Source organism: Macrobrachium nipponense, chromosome 9 (assembly GCF_015104395.2).
Source record: "Macrobrachium nipponense isolate FS-2020 chromosome 9, ASM1510439v2, whole genome shotgun sequence".
Lineage (NCBI taxonomy): Eukaryota > Metazoa > Arthropoda > Malacostraca > Decapoda > Palaemonidae > Macrobrachium > Macrobrachium nipponense.
Genome location: NC_061110.1, coordinates 21,436,433 through 21,461,226, shown reverse-complemented (window position 1 = coordinate 21,461,226; position 24,794 = coordinate 21,436,433). Strand labels below are relative to the sequence as shown.

The following is a 24,794-nucleotide window of genomic DNA, read 5'->3' as shown; positions in this document are numbered from 1 at the left end:
CCCATTGGTTGTACGTGGAAATATAAATGTGTATATATAAAAAGGAATGAATTGTTCAGCACTGTTTTCTTTTATTCCGGCAGTGTCGCGGCCGTTGAAATCGGAAATATGTATTTTTCCTTGCGCGTTCGTTCGTTCGGGAGCAGAGAGAGAGAGAGAGAGAGAGAGAGAGAGAGAGAGAGAGAGAGAGAGAGAGAGAGAGAGAGAGAGAGAGAGAGGCAGGGTTCATGAGGAACAAACACAGCTCATTTTTTCTGGAGTAAAATTCTGACGTACGTAATCTTCCTAGCATTATTTCTTGTCGGTCATTTTAATATTCATTTCTAAGGTATTGTTCTCTGACGTTTATGAACATAGATATACTGACAACTGAAGACCGAAAAAGAGTCCAAGAGCAGACACCAGACATTGTCACTCAACACCATCTAGTAACGACGTTACAGTGGAATAATACCATTAGCACGAGTAAAAGCATAACGCCACTTTCTCTTTTCACTTCACTTTCGCGGTATATACTGTATATGCATATATATATATATATATATATATATATATAATATATATATATATGTATATATATATACACTGTATATGCATATATATATATATATATATACTGTATATACATATATATATATATATATATATATATATATATATATATATATTATATGTTTAAACTCTTGATTAATTATTCCTTATTCATCTCTTAATTTCCTGGTGTTAAACATCATTTTCGTAACCCAGTATTCCCCCACTTTTTACATAACCAAACCCCCTAGATATATTTCAAAGAATCTTGTCTACTGTGATAATCTTATCAGCATCCTTTTGAGGCGTTGTTGTGAAAGACTATTCTTTGGTTATAGGAGAGAGGTGATGTTAGTTAACAGACCAACGCCTACCATCCATCCATCTCCCAACCCCCAACCATCTCTCCAACCCCAACATCACCTCCACCTTGAAGATAACTCCTTGCAGATGGCGTTCCCTTCACCATCAATACAGGGATCGTACTTGTATTTCTCTTCAAAACTCACAATCAGTCTGCCAAGAACTCACAATCAGTCTGTTAAAAACTCACAATGGGTCTGTCGAAAACTCACAATCAGTCAGTCAAAAACTCACAATCAGTCTGTCAAAAACTCACAATCAGTCTGTTAAAAACTCACAATAGGTCTGTCAAAAACTCACAATCAGTCTGTCAAAAACTCACAATCAGTCTGTTAAAAACTCACAATAGGTCTGTCGAAAACTCACAATCAGTCTGTTAAAAACTCACAATAGGTCTGTCGAAAACTCACAATCAGTCTGTCAAAAACTCACAATCGGTCTGTCAAAAACTCACAATCAGTCTGTTAAAAACTCACAATAGGTCTGTCGAAAACTCACAATCACTCTGTCATTTGTAACCTGGAAGATACTTTGTCTTGTGTTCTGATAACTTTATTTGTAGGCTACCCAAACTGTTATTATTATCATTATTGTAAGTTTGTCCTTAAGTATGATATAACTTATTTACTGGTTTTGTATTTATATACGAGCTAGAAATGGACCTCAAAGGAGGCCGTCATTTAGCCTTAAATACTTCCTAAATGTGATGCCAATTCACGTGCGATAGGAAATGCCAACATTCATTAGGAATGAGTAACCTGTCTCTCACTAAATTTTTTATGTAAGTTTTATTATATCATAGTTACAATGTTTTAGAATTTTCTACTCTTTTCCGAGGAATGCGTAACGGCACCTTGCTACCAAGGCTCTTATAGAGAGGTTACTCAATCCCAACATATACTGGTATTCCCATTTCCAGCAGGTAACCTTATATTAACTATTGGTAAACAGTTGAATCGGTTTCCTGAATAGAAAAGGTAAACGTTTATTTATACTTATTCAGACATCTTAGAGTTCTAACCAAAAACAGCACACGAGAATTGACTTCAGAGCCATTGTCTCATAAAAACAAAAATATATGTATATATCAATGAAAGAAAAAAGTTTTTAAAAATAAAATATACAACAACGAATATCAAACCGATACAGAGACTAAGGTCAATAAACTATTTCGGATAGTAAGAACTACGTGAAACAAGTAGAAAATGTACCGAAGTTTCTTCTGCGCAAACGAGTTTCTGTCCATCGGTGGCCTCAGCCACGGCCCATAAAACTTTTAGCTTTGGCCCATGAAACTCAGCCAAGGTCCGGTGGTGGCCTATGTTGTTGATATAGCACTGCCAGAAGCACGATTATAGATAACCTTAACATTAAATAAAATCAAATCTAGTGAGGCCAGAAGGCAGCAATTTGGAAGTAAATTCAATGTATTATAATAATTTGGGGCCCTAAGATTTAAGTAATTTTTTCACTAAGTTCATCAGAAATCGCGCCAGACTTCAAACGTAAATGGTCGGTGGTGGCTACACTCTGAGGGAAAAGATGAAATTTCTAGGCGTTTGGTTCTGTAATTCTAGTTTCAATGTTTATCAATTAAGAAATTATTTAGCTATGAGCCATTTAGTTAGGATGATATTGCTGAAAGGACATTAATTACAGTGCCATACTATCTGGCAAAATTCTATAGCATTTTTTTTCTATTTAGAACCGAAGAACCTCAAATGTTTCAGTTAACAAAAATGATGTCATATCTTGCTTCCATTTTACCCTAATTATCTATTGTCCCAATAGAATATACAAGGAAAACCCATTTGCCATAAACTGTAGGTCTAATTGATACGTAGAACAGTAAAAAAAACAATTAATTGTTTTTGTGTTATTCAATACATTCATATCAAATTACACAAGAGTCTTACATCTTCTCCCCACAATGGGAACCAAATCGGACAATAACGTCATACCGAAAATAACATTTTTGTTCTGTGACGTTATGGTCGTTACTGACCCTGTAATAGAGAATAATGGTCCCTCATAACCCTATTCTGCATTATTATCTCCTTCATCCGGTAGTGGCCATTTGTTAGTCGAGTATAATACTGCTATAATGTCCTTGGCGTTGTCGCCTTTTTCAATGTTATTTGGTGGAAGCTGTGTTTTTTTACTTGCTCCTCCGGTTTTCTACATATATACCTTGTATTATTATTATTATTATTGTTGTTATTATTATTATTATTATTTATTATTTTTTAATTATTATTATTATTATTTATTATTGTTGCTGTTGCTGTTGTTTATAATAAAATAATGAAGAAATCCAGAATGGTGTCGTTTAGAAATATACTAAAGAAAATCCAGAATGGTGTCTTTGTCAAAATATAATAAAGAAAATCCAGAATGGTGTCACTGTCAAAATATCTCCAAGAAAATCGAGAATGATGTCAATGTTAAAACATATTAAAGATATATACAGAACAGCTCTCGAGAACATGCTAGATTTTCCCTCTTAGCCTGACTGAGAGGGATAATTAAGTAGGCTTACGAATGCTCTCGTTTTTTATATATTCTTAATATGTAATACACTAACATCATTGTGTATTTATTCACCATTATTATTATTATTATTATTATTATTATTATTATTATTATTATTATTATTATTATTATTATTATTATTATTGTTGTTGTTGTTGTTGTTGTTGTATTCTTACCATATTGGATTCTTAATACCAGTTCTTACCGTTATTATTATTATTATTATTATTTTTATTATTATTATTATTATTATTATTATTATTATTATTATTATTATTATTATTATTATTGTATGCTGGAAGTAAACCCTCTTTTAATCGTGTTTTATTCAAGGTAATTGCTTTGCCTCAGCTGCGTTAATTTTATAAAGGTTCTTCTCTATTTTTCTAATTATTGCTTTACAATAATTAGAAAAATAGAGAAGAACCTTTATAAAATTAACACAGCTGAGGCAGCATTACTTTTAATAAAACATTATTATTATTATTAATATTAGATTATTATTATTATTATTATTATTATTATTATTATTATTATTATTTTATTATTATTATAAAGATACTTGTCCAATAAAAATGACAGCCATAACCGAGAAATTTTGCAACTGCCTCGTAGTTTCAAGTGAGAGATTACATGACGTTGCATTTTATTGCATGGGGCGTGTCATAGTTAAACACTGAGTTCAATTCCCGTAGAATTTCCTTAGGATGGCCTTAGGATTAACTATAAACAAGGTGTGACCCGACCTCCAGGTTACTCGGGATGCATGCAAGATTTTACCCGAACACATAAGTTGTAAACATTATATTCCTAACTTTTAACGTAAATCAAAACTAAAATGTGCTAAAATCTATGGTCAAATATACCCTTGTTCCACCAACGAAAATTAAAATAAATACGCTATATCTAATTAGAAATAACTTTTCTGTACTGTTTAACATGCACATTACTTATTTTTTTTTTTTAAATTTTATTTCTAATAAATAAATCATAAATACCCTATGCTAAATTCCTGTATCTTTAACTTAACGCGTAATACCTTTTTCAGACCTTTTTAGGCTCTTCAATAGACCTTTCCTGCCACCCACAAAGAACAAGAAAACAACAACAAATAAGTTCGTAGGCTTACTCCCCGAGTAAGCGAAAATAAGGTGTAAATATACATTGAGTTTCATTATTAAAAATATTTATTATTATTATTATTATTATTATATTATTATTATTATTATTATCATTATTATTTTTATTATTATTATTGTTATTATTATTATTATTACAGGATTTTATTTTATTTATTATAAGCGACAATTAGAGCTTACTCATTTTCATAACTGACTAAATCATAAAAATAAAGAAAAAAAAAAAACGTTTACATTGAATAGCACTGGCCAGCAAAGTAGAATAATGCACAGGATCTTGCTTTAGCTGCATAAATTACTTTCCAACGGCTGTCCAGCACGCTACACGAGAGAGAGAGAGAGAGAGAGAGAGAGAGAGAGAGAGAGAGAGAGAGAGAGAGAGAGTACAGCAGGTGCGCGCTCTTTAACCAGTGAAATATTTCTAAACGCGCCGCGAAACACATGTTCTGAATAATAGCTTGAATGTTTCCAATGTTTGTTGGGAGAAAGGAAGGAAGGAAGGAAGGAATGCTTTGTTGTCGTCATTTCCTTAGGATTTCCTCGTGAGGGAGAGAAAACATTAACGTTTAACTTTATTTGAAGTAGATCAGGTCATTGTTATTTCGTATTTTCATCTCTTGATGATATCACTTACATGTTGCATCTGGAGATGAACAGATTACTTGGTGTAAGATTATCTTTAAGAGATTATCTAAAGATATACCATCTCCGCAAGTAAAGATAGCGTGTTGTATTCCATCTTGACCGTGATTAGACGTTATTGGTAGCTGGAAAAGAAATCATCGCCCAATCAATATGAAATATGCCTGGAAATAATTTTCAATTTTTTCTGTTCGTTTTCCTCCATTTCAGACGACATTCCAATCTATTTTCTTCAAGAGCCTCAGTGGTGTGGTCATTATGGTGTTGGCGTACCACCTCGGTGGCCGCGAGTTCGATTCCCGGGCATTCCACTGAAGAGTGAGAGATGTGTATTTCTGGTGATAGAAGTTCACTCTCGACGTGGTTCGGAAGTCACGTAAAGCCGTTGGTCCCGTTGCTGAATAACCACCGGTTCCATGCAACGTAAAGACACCATACAAACAAACAATCTATTCTCAGGTCCGCGTAGACGAATAAAGGCAGTGTCATTGGCTACTCGCCAAACCTGATCACGATATCCCTCAAACGGGTAGAGGAAAGTAACGATAGTGGGAGGAGAAGGTCGACGAGGAAGAGAGACCGAGACGGCGAGAGAGGGAAAATATGAACAAGACACTCTTCCCAGGGGGAATTTTCCTCTCACCTGAATCTTTCCCGAGGTTATTTTTCGTTCGCGCTCTGCCAGTGCTCAGGTGCGCAAAATTCCTCTCGGGCATGAAAGGGGGAACTGAATACGTCAACTAAGGAGGTCAAACACGGATGGATTATTCATGTACATGACGAGAGACGCTTACTGAAGAAGAAGAAGAAGAAGAAGCAGAAGGAGAAGAAGAAGATGTCTCTCCTGTGATTGTTTGATGTATCGATACATAAACATGGCTCCCGCCATCACAGGGATCATCAAAAGAGACCTGAAAGGCCACAGAGTCATCGCATCACGCGGATGAAAGGACTCCGAAATTTACATCACAAATAAGATTTATCCGGTTAATTGCTCCAGCGATTATGTACACGGATGACACACGAGATGAGGAAGAAGAAGAAGAAGAAGAAGAAGAAGAAGACGAGGAGGAGGAGGAGGAGGAGGAGGAGGAGGAGTTTATTTGGTTTGCGTGCCTGTGTTTGCTTTGTGACCTGACTGGTGGCGCGGTGGTTAACTCGTCATCCTGTTGTTTACCTGTAATATTATTCAATGCTTTTTTTTTTTTTGCATCCTCCTTCTTTGTCATATAGAAACTACTTTGACCACGCTACCGTAATGCAGGGATTTCAATGTACCTGTGTATAATGTAATAATAATGAAGATATATATAATTTATATACTACTTAATTTATATATATATATATATATATAATATATATATATATATATATATATATATATATACATATATATCATATATATATATATATATCTATATATATATATATATATATATATATATATATATTTAACTATATCTATACCTACAGTAATAAATGCAATAAAACCCAAAACATGCTGTGGATGAGATACGTGGATGATATCCTAACATTTTGGGATAATAGGTGGGGTAATTTTAATGAATTCCTCTCAAAATTAAACGCATTAGTGCCCAGCATCAAATTTAAAGTTGAATGGGAAACAGACAACAAAATTCCTTTCCTTGATGTTTTAATAATCAGAGACACGACAGAATACAAATTTACCATATACAGAAAACCAACATTCTCACTTTCATATATTCACTACTTTAGCTATCACGACATTACTATCAAGATAGGAGTAGCTAGCAACCTATTCTTAAGAGCCTTACGAATTTGTTTCCCAGATTTCCTGGAAAAAGAATTTGAACTAATTCGCAAGCAACTTTCGTCTTTAAAATATCCTGACCATATAATTGAGAAAGCAATTCAAAAAGCAAACGCGTAATTTTCTACCGACCCCCTAAAGACAAGACCAGAAACACACACCCAACAATAAAATAAAAATTCCTCACCTGGAGACGATTAAGAGAGTAACCCACACCCTTGGGAAATCCAACCCTTTTGCATTTACCTACCCAAACACCTTAGCCAAATCCCTGATTAACGTCCAACAAAAGACATCTCCTAAGGACTCTGGGGTCTATGAGATCCCATGCCAGGACTGTGACCAATCTTACATCGGATTTACAGGTAAATCACTTCTCCAGAGATTAATACAACAAAAACGGTCAGTTAGGTATGGACAACAGAACTCGGCTATTTTCAACCATATAAATGAACATAACCATAGAATAAACTGGAATTTGTCACGTGTAATTTATAGCAGCAACTGCCGGTACAAGAGTCAAATGATGGAATCGGCCTTAATAAAAGAGAAGCAAGTAATGAACATCTCAAAAGGCGCGTGGATTTCAGATGTCTACGACGAAGTTTTCATTCAACCAACGCTTAAGAAGATTTAAGGAAGATTATCAGCGGGGGTGACCTAAATTGGCTTACTTGTGGACGGATCTCTTGGTATAAATACCAGCTTTTCTGTAAACTTTTCTCATTCATATACCTGAAGAGAGAGACAGCAGTCTCTGAAATATAGTACATTTCTCTCTACATTTTGGTGTTTTTATGGGCTCCTTTTATTAGATGGAATTCTGTTGTTACAGAACATTTTTACCTGTCATATATATATATATGACGTCTTGAACAAAAAAATACATCACTTTAATTAAAATACTTTATTCATACTCTTTTCTTCTGATTTTAACTTTAAAGGAATCGAGAATTTCAAAGTTAATACCAAAGATGTTACGAATTAGGATCATGGTACAAGAAGCAAGTTTGAAATTAATACTTATATTTGTGAAGTTACCCCAACTCTAATACATATATCATTGAAGTTACCCAACTCTAGTGTAAACTTTATTTATTATTAACGTCGTTGTAATACGAGAGGGTAAGACACGGAAGACTGCAGAAACATGGTTTAATTTTTTGTTAGGGTAAATATCCTGAGAGGGAAAAATGGCTAGGGTGGAGTGATCACAAGTTTCAGAATTATACAACATTCTGGCATTGCTTTTACGTCTGCTCTCTCTCTCTCTCTCTCGCTCTCTCTCTCTCTCTCTCTCTCTCTCTCTCTCTCTGAAAAGATCCTGAATAACTTTTTAGAAAAGTAATATTTACACTCATAACAAAATATATTCTTTCTTGGATCTCAAGGAAATGCAGCAATGTTTAAGCAGGATGTTTACCATCTTCACTGATCGTATATATATATATATATATATATATATATATATATATATATATATATATATATATATATATATATATATATATATATATATACGTTCAGTGAAGATGATAAACATCCTACTTAACCTCTACAACATTCCTTGAGACCCAAGAAAGAATATATTATGTTATGATATATATATATATATATATATATATATATATATATATATATAATATATATATATATATATATATATATTATATATATACATATACATATATATATGTATATATATATGTATATATATATATATATATATATATATATATATATATATATATATATATATATATATATATATACACGTCAGCTGATTCGACGAAATGAAACAAAAATAAAGGAAATCTGCTAAAATGTTGAATTACTGTTTTGTAACAAATTGCACCAAAAAACTTTTGCTCAAAATTATGGAGAAAAGTTCGTCAGAATGCATGAACTGTTAGGTCTTTCCGTTTTCATTTGTTGTTCCGTGCATTTTTTCTATTTTTCAATTTTTACACCACATGGAGTGCAGTCCGTAGTGCCTTTTATGGATTTTTACAATATTAAATGACTTTTTAACAATGGCTTAAAATGATTGAATGTAATCAAAAGAAATAGAACGCTATTTTTGTGACGATTCTAGTTTTTTTTCCCTTTTATTTGAGCGGGGCAATTGTCATGGCTTGAAATGTTCGAACGTAATCAAAGGAAATGAAGCTCTATTTAATAATATTCTATTTTCTATTCTTACTGAGGCAATTATCTTACGTTGACGTAGTACGTCTACACAGAATTAAACACTATAAAGAGCGTAATTAAAGTAAGCGAGACTTTAGACAAAAAGGAGGCCATTTATAAATACTCATCTTTTTTTTATATAACATTTTCATAAAGAAATGTGAACTGTAAAAGTGGAAATTAAAATTCTGAAGAGGATTTTTCAGAGTTGAAAAATGTCCATAGAAAAACCAATCAATGTTTCTGTTTTAGATTTAAAATACGAGCAATAACAATTCTATTTCTGTCATAAGAGACGCTTCCCAGTAACACTCGCTTCATGAGTGTTACTGGACTTCATTCTAAAGTCATGACAAACATTAGGCTTCATTTTACAGACAAGATTTCACACATCTGCACCATCAACAGGACGTCAGCCCACTTCCTCTCAGTCATCAAAATGACCCATCCAGTTTACTCATAAAACTAAGACATTTTCTTTTCCCTTTTAAAAATCTGATTTGATAAACATCCCTGCTAATTTCCTCTCCAAGAGAATGGTACAGGAATGATAGTTTTAATCAGCAATATAAACGACGCCTCTCTCTCTCTCTCTCTCTCTCTCTCTCTCTCTCTCTCTCTCTCTCTCTCTCTCTGTATGTGTCGCTTCATCAGTGCTGAAAATCTGTATATTTCTATCTAACACTCATAACAATTTCCTCTAATAATCTTGTATAATTCATGTTCCAGCAATTTTTTTTATTTTGATTAGACACAAACAGTATGCTGTAACTCTGTATTAATTGCACTGAATAAAAGCTACCATATCTCGTGGCAAATTGTACTTTCCTTCCATTTCCTTATGCAAGATTAATAGCCTCGGGTGGACTTCAAGGAGAGATGACGATGAAAACGCTTTTATTTAGATCTTATATCTAGAGAATGACGAACTTTTTATAAATAAAAAAAATAAGAACTTCACATCTTCAGATTTCCATTCTGTAAAAAATATGCTTCTTCGACTGGAAATTCCTGATACCTAGTGACCAGGGAGACAAGGGAGGAGGAGGAGGAGGAGGAGGAGGGGAAATTCATGGAGAAAAAAGATGCAGTCTAAGTCCTCCTCAGACCAATGATCGATGTAGCATCAACAGAATAACGATAAAACGGCCACTTTACTATCAGTTAGGATATATATATATATATATGATATATTATATATATATATATATAGTTATATATCCATATTATATATATATATATATATATACACACAACACACACATATATATATATACATTATATACATATATATATTATATATATATATATATATATATATATATATATATATATATATATATATATATATATATATATATATATATATATATATATATATATATATATATCTATATATATATATATATATATATATATATATATATATATATCCAAGCAATATTACGACACTAATTAGAAACACTGATTTGATGTCTACATTCGTAAGTTCATGGTGACCCTCCCTCGATGATAGTTTGTAACGTAAGTCCTACAAGGGAATGATGTTTCAGTAAATGATTTTGAAATATAAATAAAATGAAGAGGACCTTATTGATGAGCATGCTTTCATTTTCATTTATTTACCATTCGATACGTAGTCACAACATTGTTGTTAAATAATCTGACAACAATATAGCGAACTTTTTTTTTCATGAACGTGGTTGTATTTCCCTTTGCCTACCACTCAGTACGTAGTCACTTCATTGTTATATAAGCTTGAAGCAATAAAAAAATCCATTTTTTATGAGCCTGCTTTAATTTTCATTCGTCTACGTAGTCAGTTCATCGTTAAAGAATCAGAAAACGGTATAGAGAACTTTTTTTCGTGACCTTCCTTTTATTTTCCCTTTACCTACCACTCAATGCCTAGTCAATTTTTAATATTCATTCGCCTACGTAGTCAGTTCATTGTTAAAGAATCAGAAAACAATACAGAGAACCTTTTCGTGACCGTCCTTCTATTTTCCCTTTACCTACCACTCAATACGTAGTCAATTCAACGTTGCGTCATCTGAAAACAATAAAGAAAACCCAGCAAAGGCCACAAACGCCGAGATCGAGGAACCGAGAGCTCGACAGCGATAGAAGTGCTGATGATCCCATCCTCGCAGCAGCGCAAGTCAAGAGGAGGCGAAATGAGATATGGATGGGACATAACGACCCGGCCTTACTGCTTCGTCTCGGCGTCATAATGATGTTAGCCGCCCGCAAGAGTGTCAGATTGAAGCTGAAGGCGTCTTTTGCTTCCGACGTCTTCGTTCTTGTCGAATCGACGACACAACGAGAAGTCGCTTAAGTAAGTTGTTGTTTATTGTTTTTTTTCTTTTCTCTCATGAAGAAGGTGGCAGTTTTTTTATTTTATTTTTTTTCTTATCTCGTGAAAGGGCGTGGGTGAGATGACGATGCCCACTCGAGAGAAGAAGATCGAGCCCTAACAGGAATATGAGAAGACAGGACTCTATCACGTATTAATTTCATGATTAATATTCCCACAAATAAAAAAGAAAAGAAAATCAACAATTTATTATGTTAATGACAACAGACGGCATTTTCGTTCTCTGAACAGATAACTATAGTAGATTCACATCAACCGCGCATTTGATGTTTAGGCCAGTCCCTCACGACGCTCCTGATTAGCTGTTGATAAGTCAATCACATGGCTGGAAACTCTCAGTCTCTCTCGAGAATTCACATAGGCAGGATGTATGTTCCACCTCTCCTGAGGGAAACTTTTGAAACATAAATCCTACCCTTGTGAACTCTCGAGAGAGACTGAGAATTTCCAGCCCTGTGATTGGCTTATCAACAGTCAATCAAGAGTGTCGTAAGGGACTGGCCTAAACATCAAATGCACGGTTGATGTGAATCTACTATAGTAGTTGACCTTCGCAAATATAGAACGGTATAAAAAATATGTAAGCTAGACTAGATAAAATAACTACTCGAGCGTCACAAATATAAACAACCGAACATCAAAAGCTACATCCATAAAGCCGACTGCGAGATAAACAGAGATCATGAAAGCTGCACCAGAATCATTTCTGTAATGCTATATCTGAAGACACTTCAGGGAGTGTGTGTTCGTTCCAGACGCTCATATTTTATTCGTGGTTATTTTCATCGCCTCTCTCTCTCTCTCTCTCTCTCTCTCTCTCTCTCTCTCTCTCTCTCTCTCTCTCAGAGAATAAGTTAACGACAAGTTTGTGGCGAGATCGAGTTTCATTGGCTGTGAGGGAATTCTAGAGTAGATGATTCCCGGTCACCTTTCTGCTGAAGGATTGGAAAGGCTGACGTTTGTATTCCAGACTCGAACTTAAACACACACAAGCGTGTGCATATATATATATTATATATTATATATAATAAATACATATATATATATAGATATATAATTGTATATATATATATATATATATATTATATTATTATTATATATATATTATATACATTAGATATAATATATATATATATATATATATATATATATATTAATATAATTATTATATATGTATATATCTATTATATACACATGTCCAAATCAGTGTTCATAACCTGAACCCGAACGGAAATAGAATCTCAGTCATTGGAATACTGTAGTTATTCTGATGACCTAAGCAGTATTAGTTAGTAGTTATCATGGAGAATGGCATAGGACTAGAAACTGCATCTGAAAAAAGCCATATTATATAATATATAATTATTTATAATAATTAATATATATATATATTTTATTTAATTAATAAATATATACGTATATATATATATATATATATATATATATTATATATATATATATATATATAATATATATACACCAAAGCACCTTCCCCACCTTTAAGGTAGCTTGGCGGTCAAAAAAGTCGCCGTCCATTCCCAAGGGTATAATAAATTTAAAATTTTTAAAAATTTATTAACCTTATTTTTTGGGCTTTGGGATTTTTTTTCATATTTATGAAAATAAAAAATAAGGTACGCTTGTTTTTAAAATGAAAAATGTCAAACAAACCACACACACATATATCTATATATCTATATTTATGCTTGTGTATGTGTGATTATATATATATTAATATATTAATATATTATATTAAGATATATATATATATATTAAATATTGTACATAATGTACATGTAAAAGCCTGCATATGTGTGTGTGTGTGTGTGTGTGTGTGTGTGTGTGTGTGTGTGTGTGTGTGTGTGGGGTCAATGATTTACTTTACTAACTTCACTTATGCTGCATTTGAATAAAGGAAACTTGTTCGAGTTTTGATTATCTTTCTTGCATTTATTAGTAATGACTGCTCATAAAAGCTAGTCATTTATTAACAAATTATGGCATAATAGATTTCCTCATGGCTTGATAAAAACATATTAATTATCAACTCGACTGTGGGAATCTGTGCACATTTTCAATTTAATTTGGTTAATATGCTGAATAATTGTATCTTTTTTTTTTGTTTTTTAACTTAACAGTTTTGTGGTGCTTTCGATTCAATATTCGATGAAATTTTGTTTATCATATTCATCGTTTTTCACTTCTCACAGTGTCAGTGTGATCTATTCATCCAACTTCATATAATGCTTATTCTGATCTTTATTATTAATTACATTTACTAAGGAGCGTTTCATTTATGAAATTATTCTATGACGCAGAGGCAGCAAAGGCCTTTTGAAAAAAAACTTATATAACTAAAATTATCCCATTTTTAAAGGATGGGGGGCTTTCCTATCAATAAAATTTTGTGCGTAATTCATGATTTATTGTTTTCGCTTACTCGGGTAGGAAGCCTTGCCAGTTATTTTTAGTTTTTGCTGTTCTTGGTGGGGGGTAGGAAAGCCCTATGGGAGAGCCTAAAAAGGTCTGAAAAAGGTGCTTTGCCCTGAATTATTTAAGATTTATTTATTAGAATGAAAATGTAAAAAATAAATAATGTGCATGTTAAGCGGTACGAAAAATGATTTCTAATAAAATATGGCGCATTTATCTTAATTTGCGTTGGTGAAACAACAAGCTATTTGGCCGTAGATTTTAGCTCGCGCCCCGAATAAGCTGGATGTCAGATCACGCCTTGTTTACTTATACATCTGACTTACTACAGTTGATAGTTCTCTGTTTAGATGCATGTGAAGTAATGAAGATGTTTGGCGTTAATATAAACATGATTAGAATAAAGTGTGATTTAATCATTTCAAACAAATCAAAACATTCTGTTTCGTCACAATGCTCTACCAGTTTAGGCTCAGTAACAATTTACTCTACACTCGACCACGTTGGGAGTAATTCAAATATCTTTAACTCATGCTACCCCGAATTAGAATTACGCTGTTTCTCTAATTGTGCCATTTAACTAGATTTCCCTTTTCACTGAAGCCCAAATAAGGGACGATGATATTAATTTAAGAGTCATGAGTGATAATGGGCTTCATTTTATAGTCATGAGTGATACTGGGCTTCTTTCTATAGTCATGAGTGATACTGGGCTTCGCTCTAAAGTCAAATATGAAACTGGGCTTTACTCTACAGTCATGAGTGATAATGGGTTTCATTCTATATCCATGAGTGATGCTGGGATTCAATCTATAGTCATGAGTGTTACTGGACTTCATTCTAAAGTCATGAGAAACATTAGGCTTCATTTTACAGTCATAAGTGATACTGAGCTTCATTTCTTAGTCGTGAGTGATATTCGGCTTCATTCTATAGCCATATTGGGATTCATTCTATAATCACGAGCGATAAGGGCTTTCATTCTATATTCATGATTGATGTTGGGCTTCATTCTACAGTCATGAGTAATATTAGGCTTCATTCTATAGTCATGTGTGGGAATGAGGTTATTCTTATAGTCACGAGCGATACTGGGCTTCGTTCTGTAGTCATAAATGATACTGGGTCTCATTCTATAGTCATGAGTGAGACACACATACATTCTACTTGACAGGCATCGCAATCCCATCGTATGACGTCTGTGAAAGATGTCTTCGAAACTCTATTGTTATCTGGAAACTAAGAAGTTGACCAGAAACAACAGTAAGGATTAACCAAACTCCTTCCTGAATTATGTATCAATTAGAGAAGCCACTTATTCTTCCTTGTGAAAAGTGGCAAGAGTTTTGATGTAGAATTGAAATTACAGATAGACAGGTTCGCAATATAGTACATACTTCCAGAAAATGAGGAGGGTCAAGTGCTAGACAGCTGCAGAAAGTTAACTTACGTGAAACAGAGAAATTTTATCAAAGAGTCAAAGGAAATGGAACTATAAGATAAAAAATTAAAGGTCATGAGACACAAGGGACGATATGAATGAGATCAAAACCTGCCGAGATGCAGGGGGAAAATGAAAAGGGATAAATCTCGAGGAACTAAGGAATGAAAATTGTGACCAATCACGAGAAGGGAAAAATGAATACACAAGGGCGATGGGAAGGTCATAGGTATGTGACTTTAAACATGTATAGATCGTTATTGCATATTCCCTTCTGCCTTCCATTCAAGACGACAAATTCCGATCGCTTAGTCGCTCAAATACGAACTAGATATATGTAACTTAGTTAAAAAACAATTGCGAAAACTTCAAATATACTAACTGTATTATGAGGAAACACTGAGATTTCACGTTACATGGTGCTTAGTATTTTTTTTTTTGTCACGAGAAAAACTGGTCTTCCGTAAAGCCTTCATGGATGGAGTTCATCATTCTTATTATAGTTTTCTTATATCTTAATCACTGAAAACTAGAGCGAACACGAACCAAGAATTTTTAGTGTGATGACGTGAGCTTACGTCGGTATACGTTAGTCACTCTCCAAAAAGCCTTCGTGTTTTGATGACTTATTCTTCTTTTATAGCTAACTATAGCTATGAAAGCCAACTTGATAACCACTGTTAGGTATTCTGATCACTAGGACTACTCTCATCAAAAGGGCTACATTCATTTGAATCAGAATAGTCGACCGCTACTGATTTTGCCACAATGCGCTTGATATCACGTCTTTAGAATGATTTTACCTGTATTCTTAATAATCTTGGACGATAATATCAATATTGCGATTATTCGTAAGAAATGGCCAAGGGTCTGAGTCGAATAACTACAGAAATATGCTATAATTGATCAAATGGACAGAGAAGGCGTACATACATACATGCATACATATATATATTGTATATGTTATATATAAGATATATATATATATATATATATACTATATATATATATATATCTTATATGTGTATATATATACATTAATATATATATCAGTATATATATAATATATATATATATATAGCTATATATTATATATACATATGTATATATAAATATATATATATATATATATATATATATATATATATATATATATATATATATATATATATATATATATATATATATATAGGATGGACGAAAGCTTTAAGTTCTATAAGTTATTTTACAAATACATTTCGTCTTGATAAACAAGAGTATTAAGGTGGTGGATCCTTCTATTGATGACAGTGGAGCACGATACGGTGCTTTCATATTTCATATATATATATACACACACACACATATATATATATATATATATATATATATATATATATATATATATATATATGTATATATATTATATCTTTTGATTGTACCTTACCTAAGAACAGGAGTAATAACAGCAGGGACAGAGCGTTGATCATCATACTTCCGTTATTCCCGCACATCTCAGAGACAAGCTCCTGCGAATTTCCTTCCTCCTCCCTCAAAGGTTTTCAGGACTTAGGAGCGAAATTATCCAATAGCCACAATTCCCACTTCTTCGCTCATTTTTCATCGTGTTCGCTGAGATCTTTCTTGAAATTAAAAGCAGCGAATTTTCTGAAAATTTGACAACACTTTTCTAACCTTTCCTAACCTGATTTTGGTCAGTCTTCTCATTCACCTTCGTCGATTTTGCGGTAAATTCGAGATACTACAATTCATGAAGTAGTTACTTCCACTGTAAAAAAAAATTTTCTTTTTACCTCAGGATCACTTTGCGTATTGATGTGGGTATAGATTCTAAGTTTATCAATTTCATAAATCGAAAGAGGTCTCCGTTACCAGAGTATGAATTATAGCCTGAATTACTTGTTAATACGGAAGCTTATCTGAATTAGTTGAGAGCACATGGTTCTGCAAGCATGTGAGGTTTACGACCTTGGTTATGATATATATAATTCTTTACGTACTGACTTGTATTGCGATCTAATCAACAAAGGTATTTAAAAAGTTTATGTTTCTTCATATCAAAACATCACTGCACTGTTGACAAATTATTCCATAATCAACGCTTGGGCTAATTAGTCTATCATCGAATACGTCATTAATTTTCTGTATCTATTGAGAGAATGCTTATTGTGCTTCGCATAGTCTCGACCTCTTTGGTAGAATGAATTAATTTTAAGTCTTCTCAGTTCTCGAAATCAGCACAAAACGAAAAATCACATTTCTTAGTATATCTCGTCACTCACTTCAGAGACTGAGAATTCCAAATTCTCGAGAAGCTCTGATTCCTTCACTTTTGAAGGCTCGGTCTGAGACGAACTCGATCGTCGATATGAATCGAAAGATTTTTGTGACGATTGCGATGCTTGCAAAAGAACAGGGCAGCGCGAAGTACCGGCTTCTTCTCTCTTCCTGTGGCTTAATGTCGTAGACCGCAACCTGGAAAGAATGTGAAATAAAATGTTAGTCTGATTTTAGGAAGAAGATTTAAAAGATGAAAAGGGAAATGATAGTCTTAGTGATATCAATACTACTATTATTATCATCATGATTGTTGACAGCAGTTGCTGTTTCAACGGTATTCAGGTTGCATAGCCTTCGCGAGATGATATATAAAAAAATCCAGTGGCTAGCTATGAAAAATACAACAGTACACGACATAAGGTATATTGTTATTTTATATGAATTTCAGATAACATATTACTTTTGTTGTGCGCATCCATAAATACAGTAAAAATGGTGATCATTTATAACCAGTTGAATGACTATTCTAATTAATTCATCCATTATAACCTTCATATGGTAATTGAATTTAAAACAAACCACTTGTAGTTTTCTGCAAAAGAAAACTGTTGCGACGGCTTGTCTGTCCGTCCGCACTCTTTTATGTCCGCACTTTTTCTGTCCGCCCTTAGATCTTGAAAACTCCTGAGGGTAGAGGGTTGCAAATTGGGATGTTGATCATCCACCCTCCAATGATACAACATATCAATTTTCAGCCATCCAGTCTCAGTAGTTTTTATTTTATTCAAGGTTAACGTTATCCATAATGGTGCGTCTTGCAACGATATAGAGTTGAATATAGAATTTGGGCCAAAGGCCAAACACTAGGACCTATAAGGTCATTTAGCGCTGAAATGGAAATGGACAGTAAAAGGTTTGAAAAGCGTAATAGGAGAAAAACCTCAAAGCAGTTGCTAGATGAATCAAATATTAGGAGAGGGTGGAAAGTTAAGATGAGGAAAGGGAATATGAAAGGAGATACAGTAAAAGGAACGAAAGTGGTTGCAGCTAGTTGCCGAAGGCACGCTGCAAAGAACCTTAAGTAATGCCTACAGTGCACCGCATCAGGTCCACTGACGGCACAGGCCCCTGCATATATGTAGGTGCCAACAACACAGGCCAAAACCAAACGTTGACTGAAAGTTCCATTGGACGAGGCTTAAAGTTTCATACAACATTATACGATGCACGGAGAAACTTCGGTGCATTTTTGACTCCGTTTTATAGTAAATACAAATCGAAGCCTAGCGACGTGTTCGAAGGAACGCGCTTAAAACCTTTCCTCCAAATCAATAAGGGAACAGAAAGATAGAAAATTGCTCACACTTTGATCTTCAGCTGCTGGTATTTACAGACCAGACCTGACGTCTTAAAGGTGAACGCCCACTTAAAAAAAAATATGTCACGTGTTGAGAAGGGAGGGGAAAAAAAAAATCCTCCCAAGGAAAAATGTAAAATTCTAAATCTACTTCATCACAATTGTGACGTCACGCGATTGCTTATTCTTATGTTCTTGTGTCATGCTTTCCTAGTAAAGTTTACTGTACGTTAATTTTTCAATTTTCTTTCTGCTCTACAATACAAATTCTATGATGAATTTTACCGTTAAGATGTTATCACACGCATTCTCACAAATAAACGCACATGCGCACGCGGGCACAAACACACACACACACACACACACACACACACACACACACACACACACACACACACATATATATATATATATATATATATATATATATATATATATATATTATATATATATTTAATTTCTCAGGTACCAAGTTTAATCTACCTAAGATATCAAAAGAATCACAAGTATTACATTCACACAACTTTATTTAATCTTTCAGATTTTACTTTCTTCGAGTGATATTCTTGCGAGAGAGAGAGAGAGAGAGAGAGAGAGAGGGGTGGGGGGGGGAGGTATTCGTGGAGGGAGGAGGCGTGACAGACAAAAGCTGGAATTAATCCGCAGTACTGGTGACCATTAACAGGACACGGACGATTTCTTTTACGGGAATGAATTGCGAAAATGGTTCGTCTGGGACGGTTTAGAGCTCCAAATGCCTTAGGAATGAGATCCCTTCAGGATATAACCAGTTCATTCGTATATCTGAATAAGATTCACCACATTTTACAGCTGCGCTTAGATGTATATATTCATTTTGCTATTAAAACTGGTTGTGTATGTATATATGTTTATATACACACACACACTATATATATATATATATATATATATATATATATATATATATATATATATATCCAAATACACACACAACACACACAGACCACACACACCCAACCACCACACACATATATATATATATATATATATATATATATATATATATATATATATATTATATATATATATATATCCAAATACACGCATACATATATGTATATATGTATATATAAACGTTTTTGCCGACTTAGCTGTTTATATATACGAATTTGTAAATTAGTAATAGGATGATATCATGGTATCATAAGCATCAAATTCAAGTTGATTTGTAACAGAAATGTTTGTGAATGGGAGATGGAAGGGTTAATGCTTGTTCATCTATAAAGTATTCCTCGGTGACTGTTAGGAGAAACTGCATGGAATTATGACCTGGGAAGTAGAGGGCTAAATGGAGACAAGAAGTAAAGTCATTATTAGGAATTTGGTCGGCGGATGAAAGGTATTAGCAGATGAGCCAGTTATTTGGTCATAAAGAAAGGGAATCAATTCTTTCGACAAGACCTTTGCATAAGTTGCTATAGAGGGAATCTCTAGAGGGAGTCAGGTGTAATGTAAGAAGGTTGTTATGCCAAGAACTTGCTAGAGATATGAGCTTAGAGGTTCCGTGAATCACGAACCTTCTCCTGGAAGTGAAATAATGCCTGAAAATGTTTCCCATCCCCAGAACAAGGACGGAAGCATTTGACATACTTCTTATGGTACCTAGAGCTGTCGAAACTGCTGGTAAACTGTCATTAAGGTGACTGGTACTGCACATTAAGTGCAGTCAAATTAACACGGTAAAGGAAAGGATTTGTACCATACTGCAAAACCCGATTCAAAAAGATGTGAACCAAGACAAGGTAATATCAATTGAAGTCACTAATCATGAAACCACCAGCTGGAGAACAACATGCATGGGGCAGTCACAGGGAGGAGCTGTTTTTCCCGCATTATTTCAAAAGATGTCAGAAAGGAAAACAATAGGCTGACCTTCCAGGAGAGTCTTGAAAGCTAGACCAACAATCTGCCGACAATGGTTGGTACTGAACCACGAGGGATTGGAGGTCTGAAGGCATTCCTTCCTATTTGATGCTGTCCACACAGATGAGTCTTAGGGACACCAGCACTCGTCAAAGCATCTACAATGCAACTGCTTTTCCAGACTGTTGTCTTTGCCTCTTCATGCATGGACACTGCGAAAGTTCAGTAAGGAGAATCCGAAGAGTGTTCAGGACGCCATCGATACGCCATTCGATGACAGGAACCTATACTTAATGGTCCCTGAACCGAGCAGAAACCATTTAGAGTATATATATCATAATGATAGGTAAAAGGGGTGGCCGTTAGCATATGAGAGGGAGAGCTACAACGAGAGAGAGAGAGAGATAGGTAAGGTAAAGTAATTAGGCCAGAGAGGAAATAAAAGGTGCATAGAGTCTCGAGGGAATGACTCCCGTACACACATATACATATTGGCGAGATGGAAAGAGGGAGAGCACAAGAAGGGAGGGCTCCGGTCATGCGGAAAGTGAGCGCGATGAATTTTGGTAATTGGGGAAGGTAACGGAAATGATGCTTGGCGAGTCTCTCTCTCTCTCTCTCTCTCTCTCTCTCTCTCTCTCTCTCTCTCTCTCTCTTGTGGAACGCGTTCTTCTAAAATGATGTGGAATGAGAAATTGTCACTGATAAACATATGTAGAGACAGAGAGGGCGTCGTAGATAGGGTGGAGGGTGGGAGGTAGGGTGAGGATTGTGGTTTGGGGGGGGGGTTGGAGGTAAGATGGGGGAGTGGTGGTGTAGAGGTAGGGTGAGGGAGTGTTTGGGCTGGGTTGGGAGGGGGGAGGTAAGGTGAAGGAGTGTTGGGGTTGGAGGTTGGAGGTAGGGTAAGGGAACTGTTGTGTTAGAGGTAGGGTGGAGGGAAGTATTGGGACTGGAGGTGGGAGGTAGGGTGAGGGTGTGTTGGTGTTGGAGGTAGGGTGAGGGAGTGTTGGGGTTGGAGGAGGGAGTAGGGAGAGGCAGTGTTGATGATAAAAACATTCTTTCATTGTTGGTAAAACTATCAAATGAGTGGAGTCCCTACATCAGATCTTCCCTACAATTTGCCACTTGATTGCATGGGTAGCAAATATTCCTATTTAATAAATATTGGGATTGGGCGAATGTGGTTGAAATGTAACCTAAAACTATTTATATTCACTCCATTCTAGGAGCGTACTTCATGTAATGTGTTGCCTAGTTTTAAAAATATATCAAAATTCTCGTTTATAAAAGTTAGTTCCACATATTTTTCATCCATCCTATCCACACACACACACACAACACACACACACACACATCACACATATATTATATATATTATATATAGAATATATATATATATATATATATATATATACATACATATATATAATATATATATATATATATATATATATATACATATATATATATACATATATAATATATATATATATATTATATACATATACATAATTATATATATATATATATATATATATGTGTGTGTGTGTGTGTGTGTGTGTGTGTGTGTGTGTATGTATAACTGAATCACAAAAGTTTGGAACCTGGTAAATCCATAAATAAAGGTATAAGCCACGGAGGAAAGATAAACAACGGAATTTCTGGAAGATCTTTCGCGCTCAGCGTCCTTTACTTAGCAGACAAACTGACTTACATGAGATATTGAGAGTACAGGAAAGGTCGTATAAGTGACAGATAGGGATTATAAGGAGATTAGTACCTAGAATCCAACACACCTGGAGAATGAGTAACCTTTCCAAACAAGCATAAACATGGGTTCAATTTAAGAACAAAAAGATTAAGTCCAACTGCTCAGACACAGGGACAAGACAATTAAAGGATTATACAGGGCGGCAGCTGACCACATTCTGATCTTTGGTAAACAAAAACTTATTCAGAAAACATATTAAACATACATATACAAAGAAAATATCTCTAAGGCAACTAATTTGTATTTAAGTCTGTAATTATATCTTTGAGGTCATTCTTAAACATGTTACAAATAGAAGGGTCTAAATGACACAGGCCACGGCTAATATTAAAATTACAATGGGAAGTAAGTTGTATTATGGCAGATTCTAAAAGATTTCGTGATAAGACATCATTTGATCTTGCAATTACTGACCTATCAATCCAATTTATCCAGTGGTTGTTTTCACTTAAATGAATGAATATTGCATTAGATGTTTGCCCAGTTTTGACAGAATATTTATGCTGTTTTAATCTTACTTCTAAGCCCTTGCTGGACTGTCCGAGATAAAAGGAGGGGAAGTCCATGCATGGAATTTTATATATTACGTATGGATTGCCTTTATACATATATATATATATATATATATATATATATATATATATATATATATATATATATATATATATATATATGGGTAGGATGGAAGGAGATATCTGAAACTAACTTTTATAAACGAGAATTTTAATATATTTTTAAAACTAACAACACAGTACATGAAGTATGCTCCTAGAATATATATATATATATATATATATATATATATATATATATATATATATATATATATATATATATATATTATAATATATATATATATATATATATATATATATATATATATATATATATATATATATATATTTGAAATATAAATGTATATATATTACACATACAATGTATAATGTATGAATTTCGGTTGTTTATGTTTATTCTTGGTGTGTGTACGTTGACCCATGTGTGTGATTTTCTGTGCCTGGTATTTCTATGTTTCTCACAGGGTCCATCTTTTTTTTTATTTTATTTTTTTAAACTGTCGAGATATTTCTTATAATAATTATCACTTACATCTCTAATAGCCTTACTCTGGCTTTCTTAATGCGAATGATATTATATTACTTGAAATTGAAGTGTTAAATAGGAACTAAAATAAAACTTTAAACTGAATTGTGGAATGAGCACTGAAATAAAACTTGAAACTGAAGTGTGAAGCTAGAACTGATATAAAACTTGAAACTGAAGTGTGAAGCTAGAACTGATATAAAACTTGAAACTGAAGTGTGAAAGTAGAAATGATATAAAACTTGAAACTGAAATTTGAAGTAAGAACTGATATAAAACTTGAAACTGAAATTTGAAGTAAGAACTGATATAAAACTTGAAACTGAAATTTGAAGTAAGAACTGATATAAAACTTGAAACTGAAATTTGAAGTAAGAACTGATATAAAACTTGAAACTGAAATTTGAAGTAAGAACTGATATAAAACTTTAAACTGAAGTGTGAAGTGAGCACTAACATAAAACTTGAAATTAAAGTGTTAAATAAGAACTAATATATAACTGAAGTGTGAAGCAAGCACTAATGAAACATGGAACTGGAGTGTGAAGTAAGCACTGATATATATTCTGAAATTGCAGAGTTAGACAACTAGGGGGGACGGAAGGAAGTAAGAGAGGAAACGAAAGAGGAATTTTTCTCTCGACTTTCTTAGTTTTCTCAGACTAAGAGGTGAGCAAGACGAGGTGTTGATAAGGGAGAGAGAACATCAAACGGGATTCATCAGATAATAATCTATGAGGACGCAATCAGGGATGCTGGGGAGTGTCCTTTCTCGTATGTGAGTGCACTTTCTATTCGCAAGTTATTCCAACTGTGCACGTAACAAACGCAGGTTTCATTTCTTTCTCCATTACAGTATGAGAATATTTCACATCGTAATTCTTTTGTCATCATCACCTGTCTCAAGAACGATGCTGGTAAGTGCCTCCTATTGTGAGAA

General features: G+C 33.9%; 1 protein-coding gene across 2 annotated transcripts in view; it reads right to left on the bottom strand.

Moving 5' to 3' along the window:
* The window catches only part of LOC135218674 (uncharacterized), a 384,870-nt gene that overhangs the window by 206,957 nt on the left and 153,119 nt on the right, over positions 1-24,794 (bottom strand). For both annotated transcript variants that reach the window (XM_064255125.1, XM_064255126.1), the window contains one exon: positions 16,867-17,915. In XM_064255125.1, coding sequence (XP_064111195.1) covers positions 16,867-16,933 — 67 coding nt within the window. In that variant the 5' untranslated portion in view covers positions 16,934-17,915. The remainder of the gene's footprint in view (positions 1-16,866; positions 17,916-24,794) is intronic.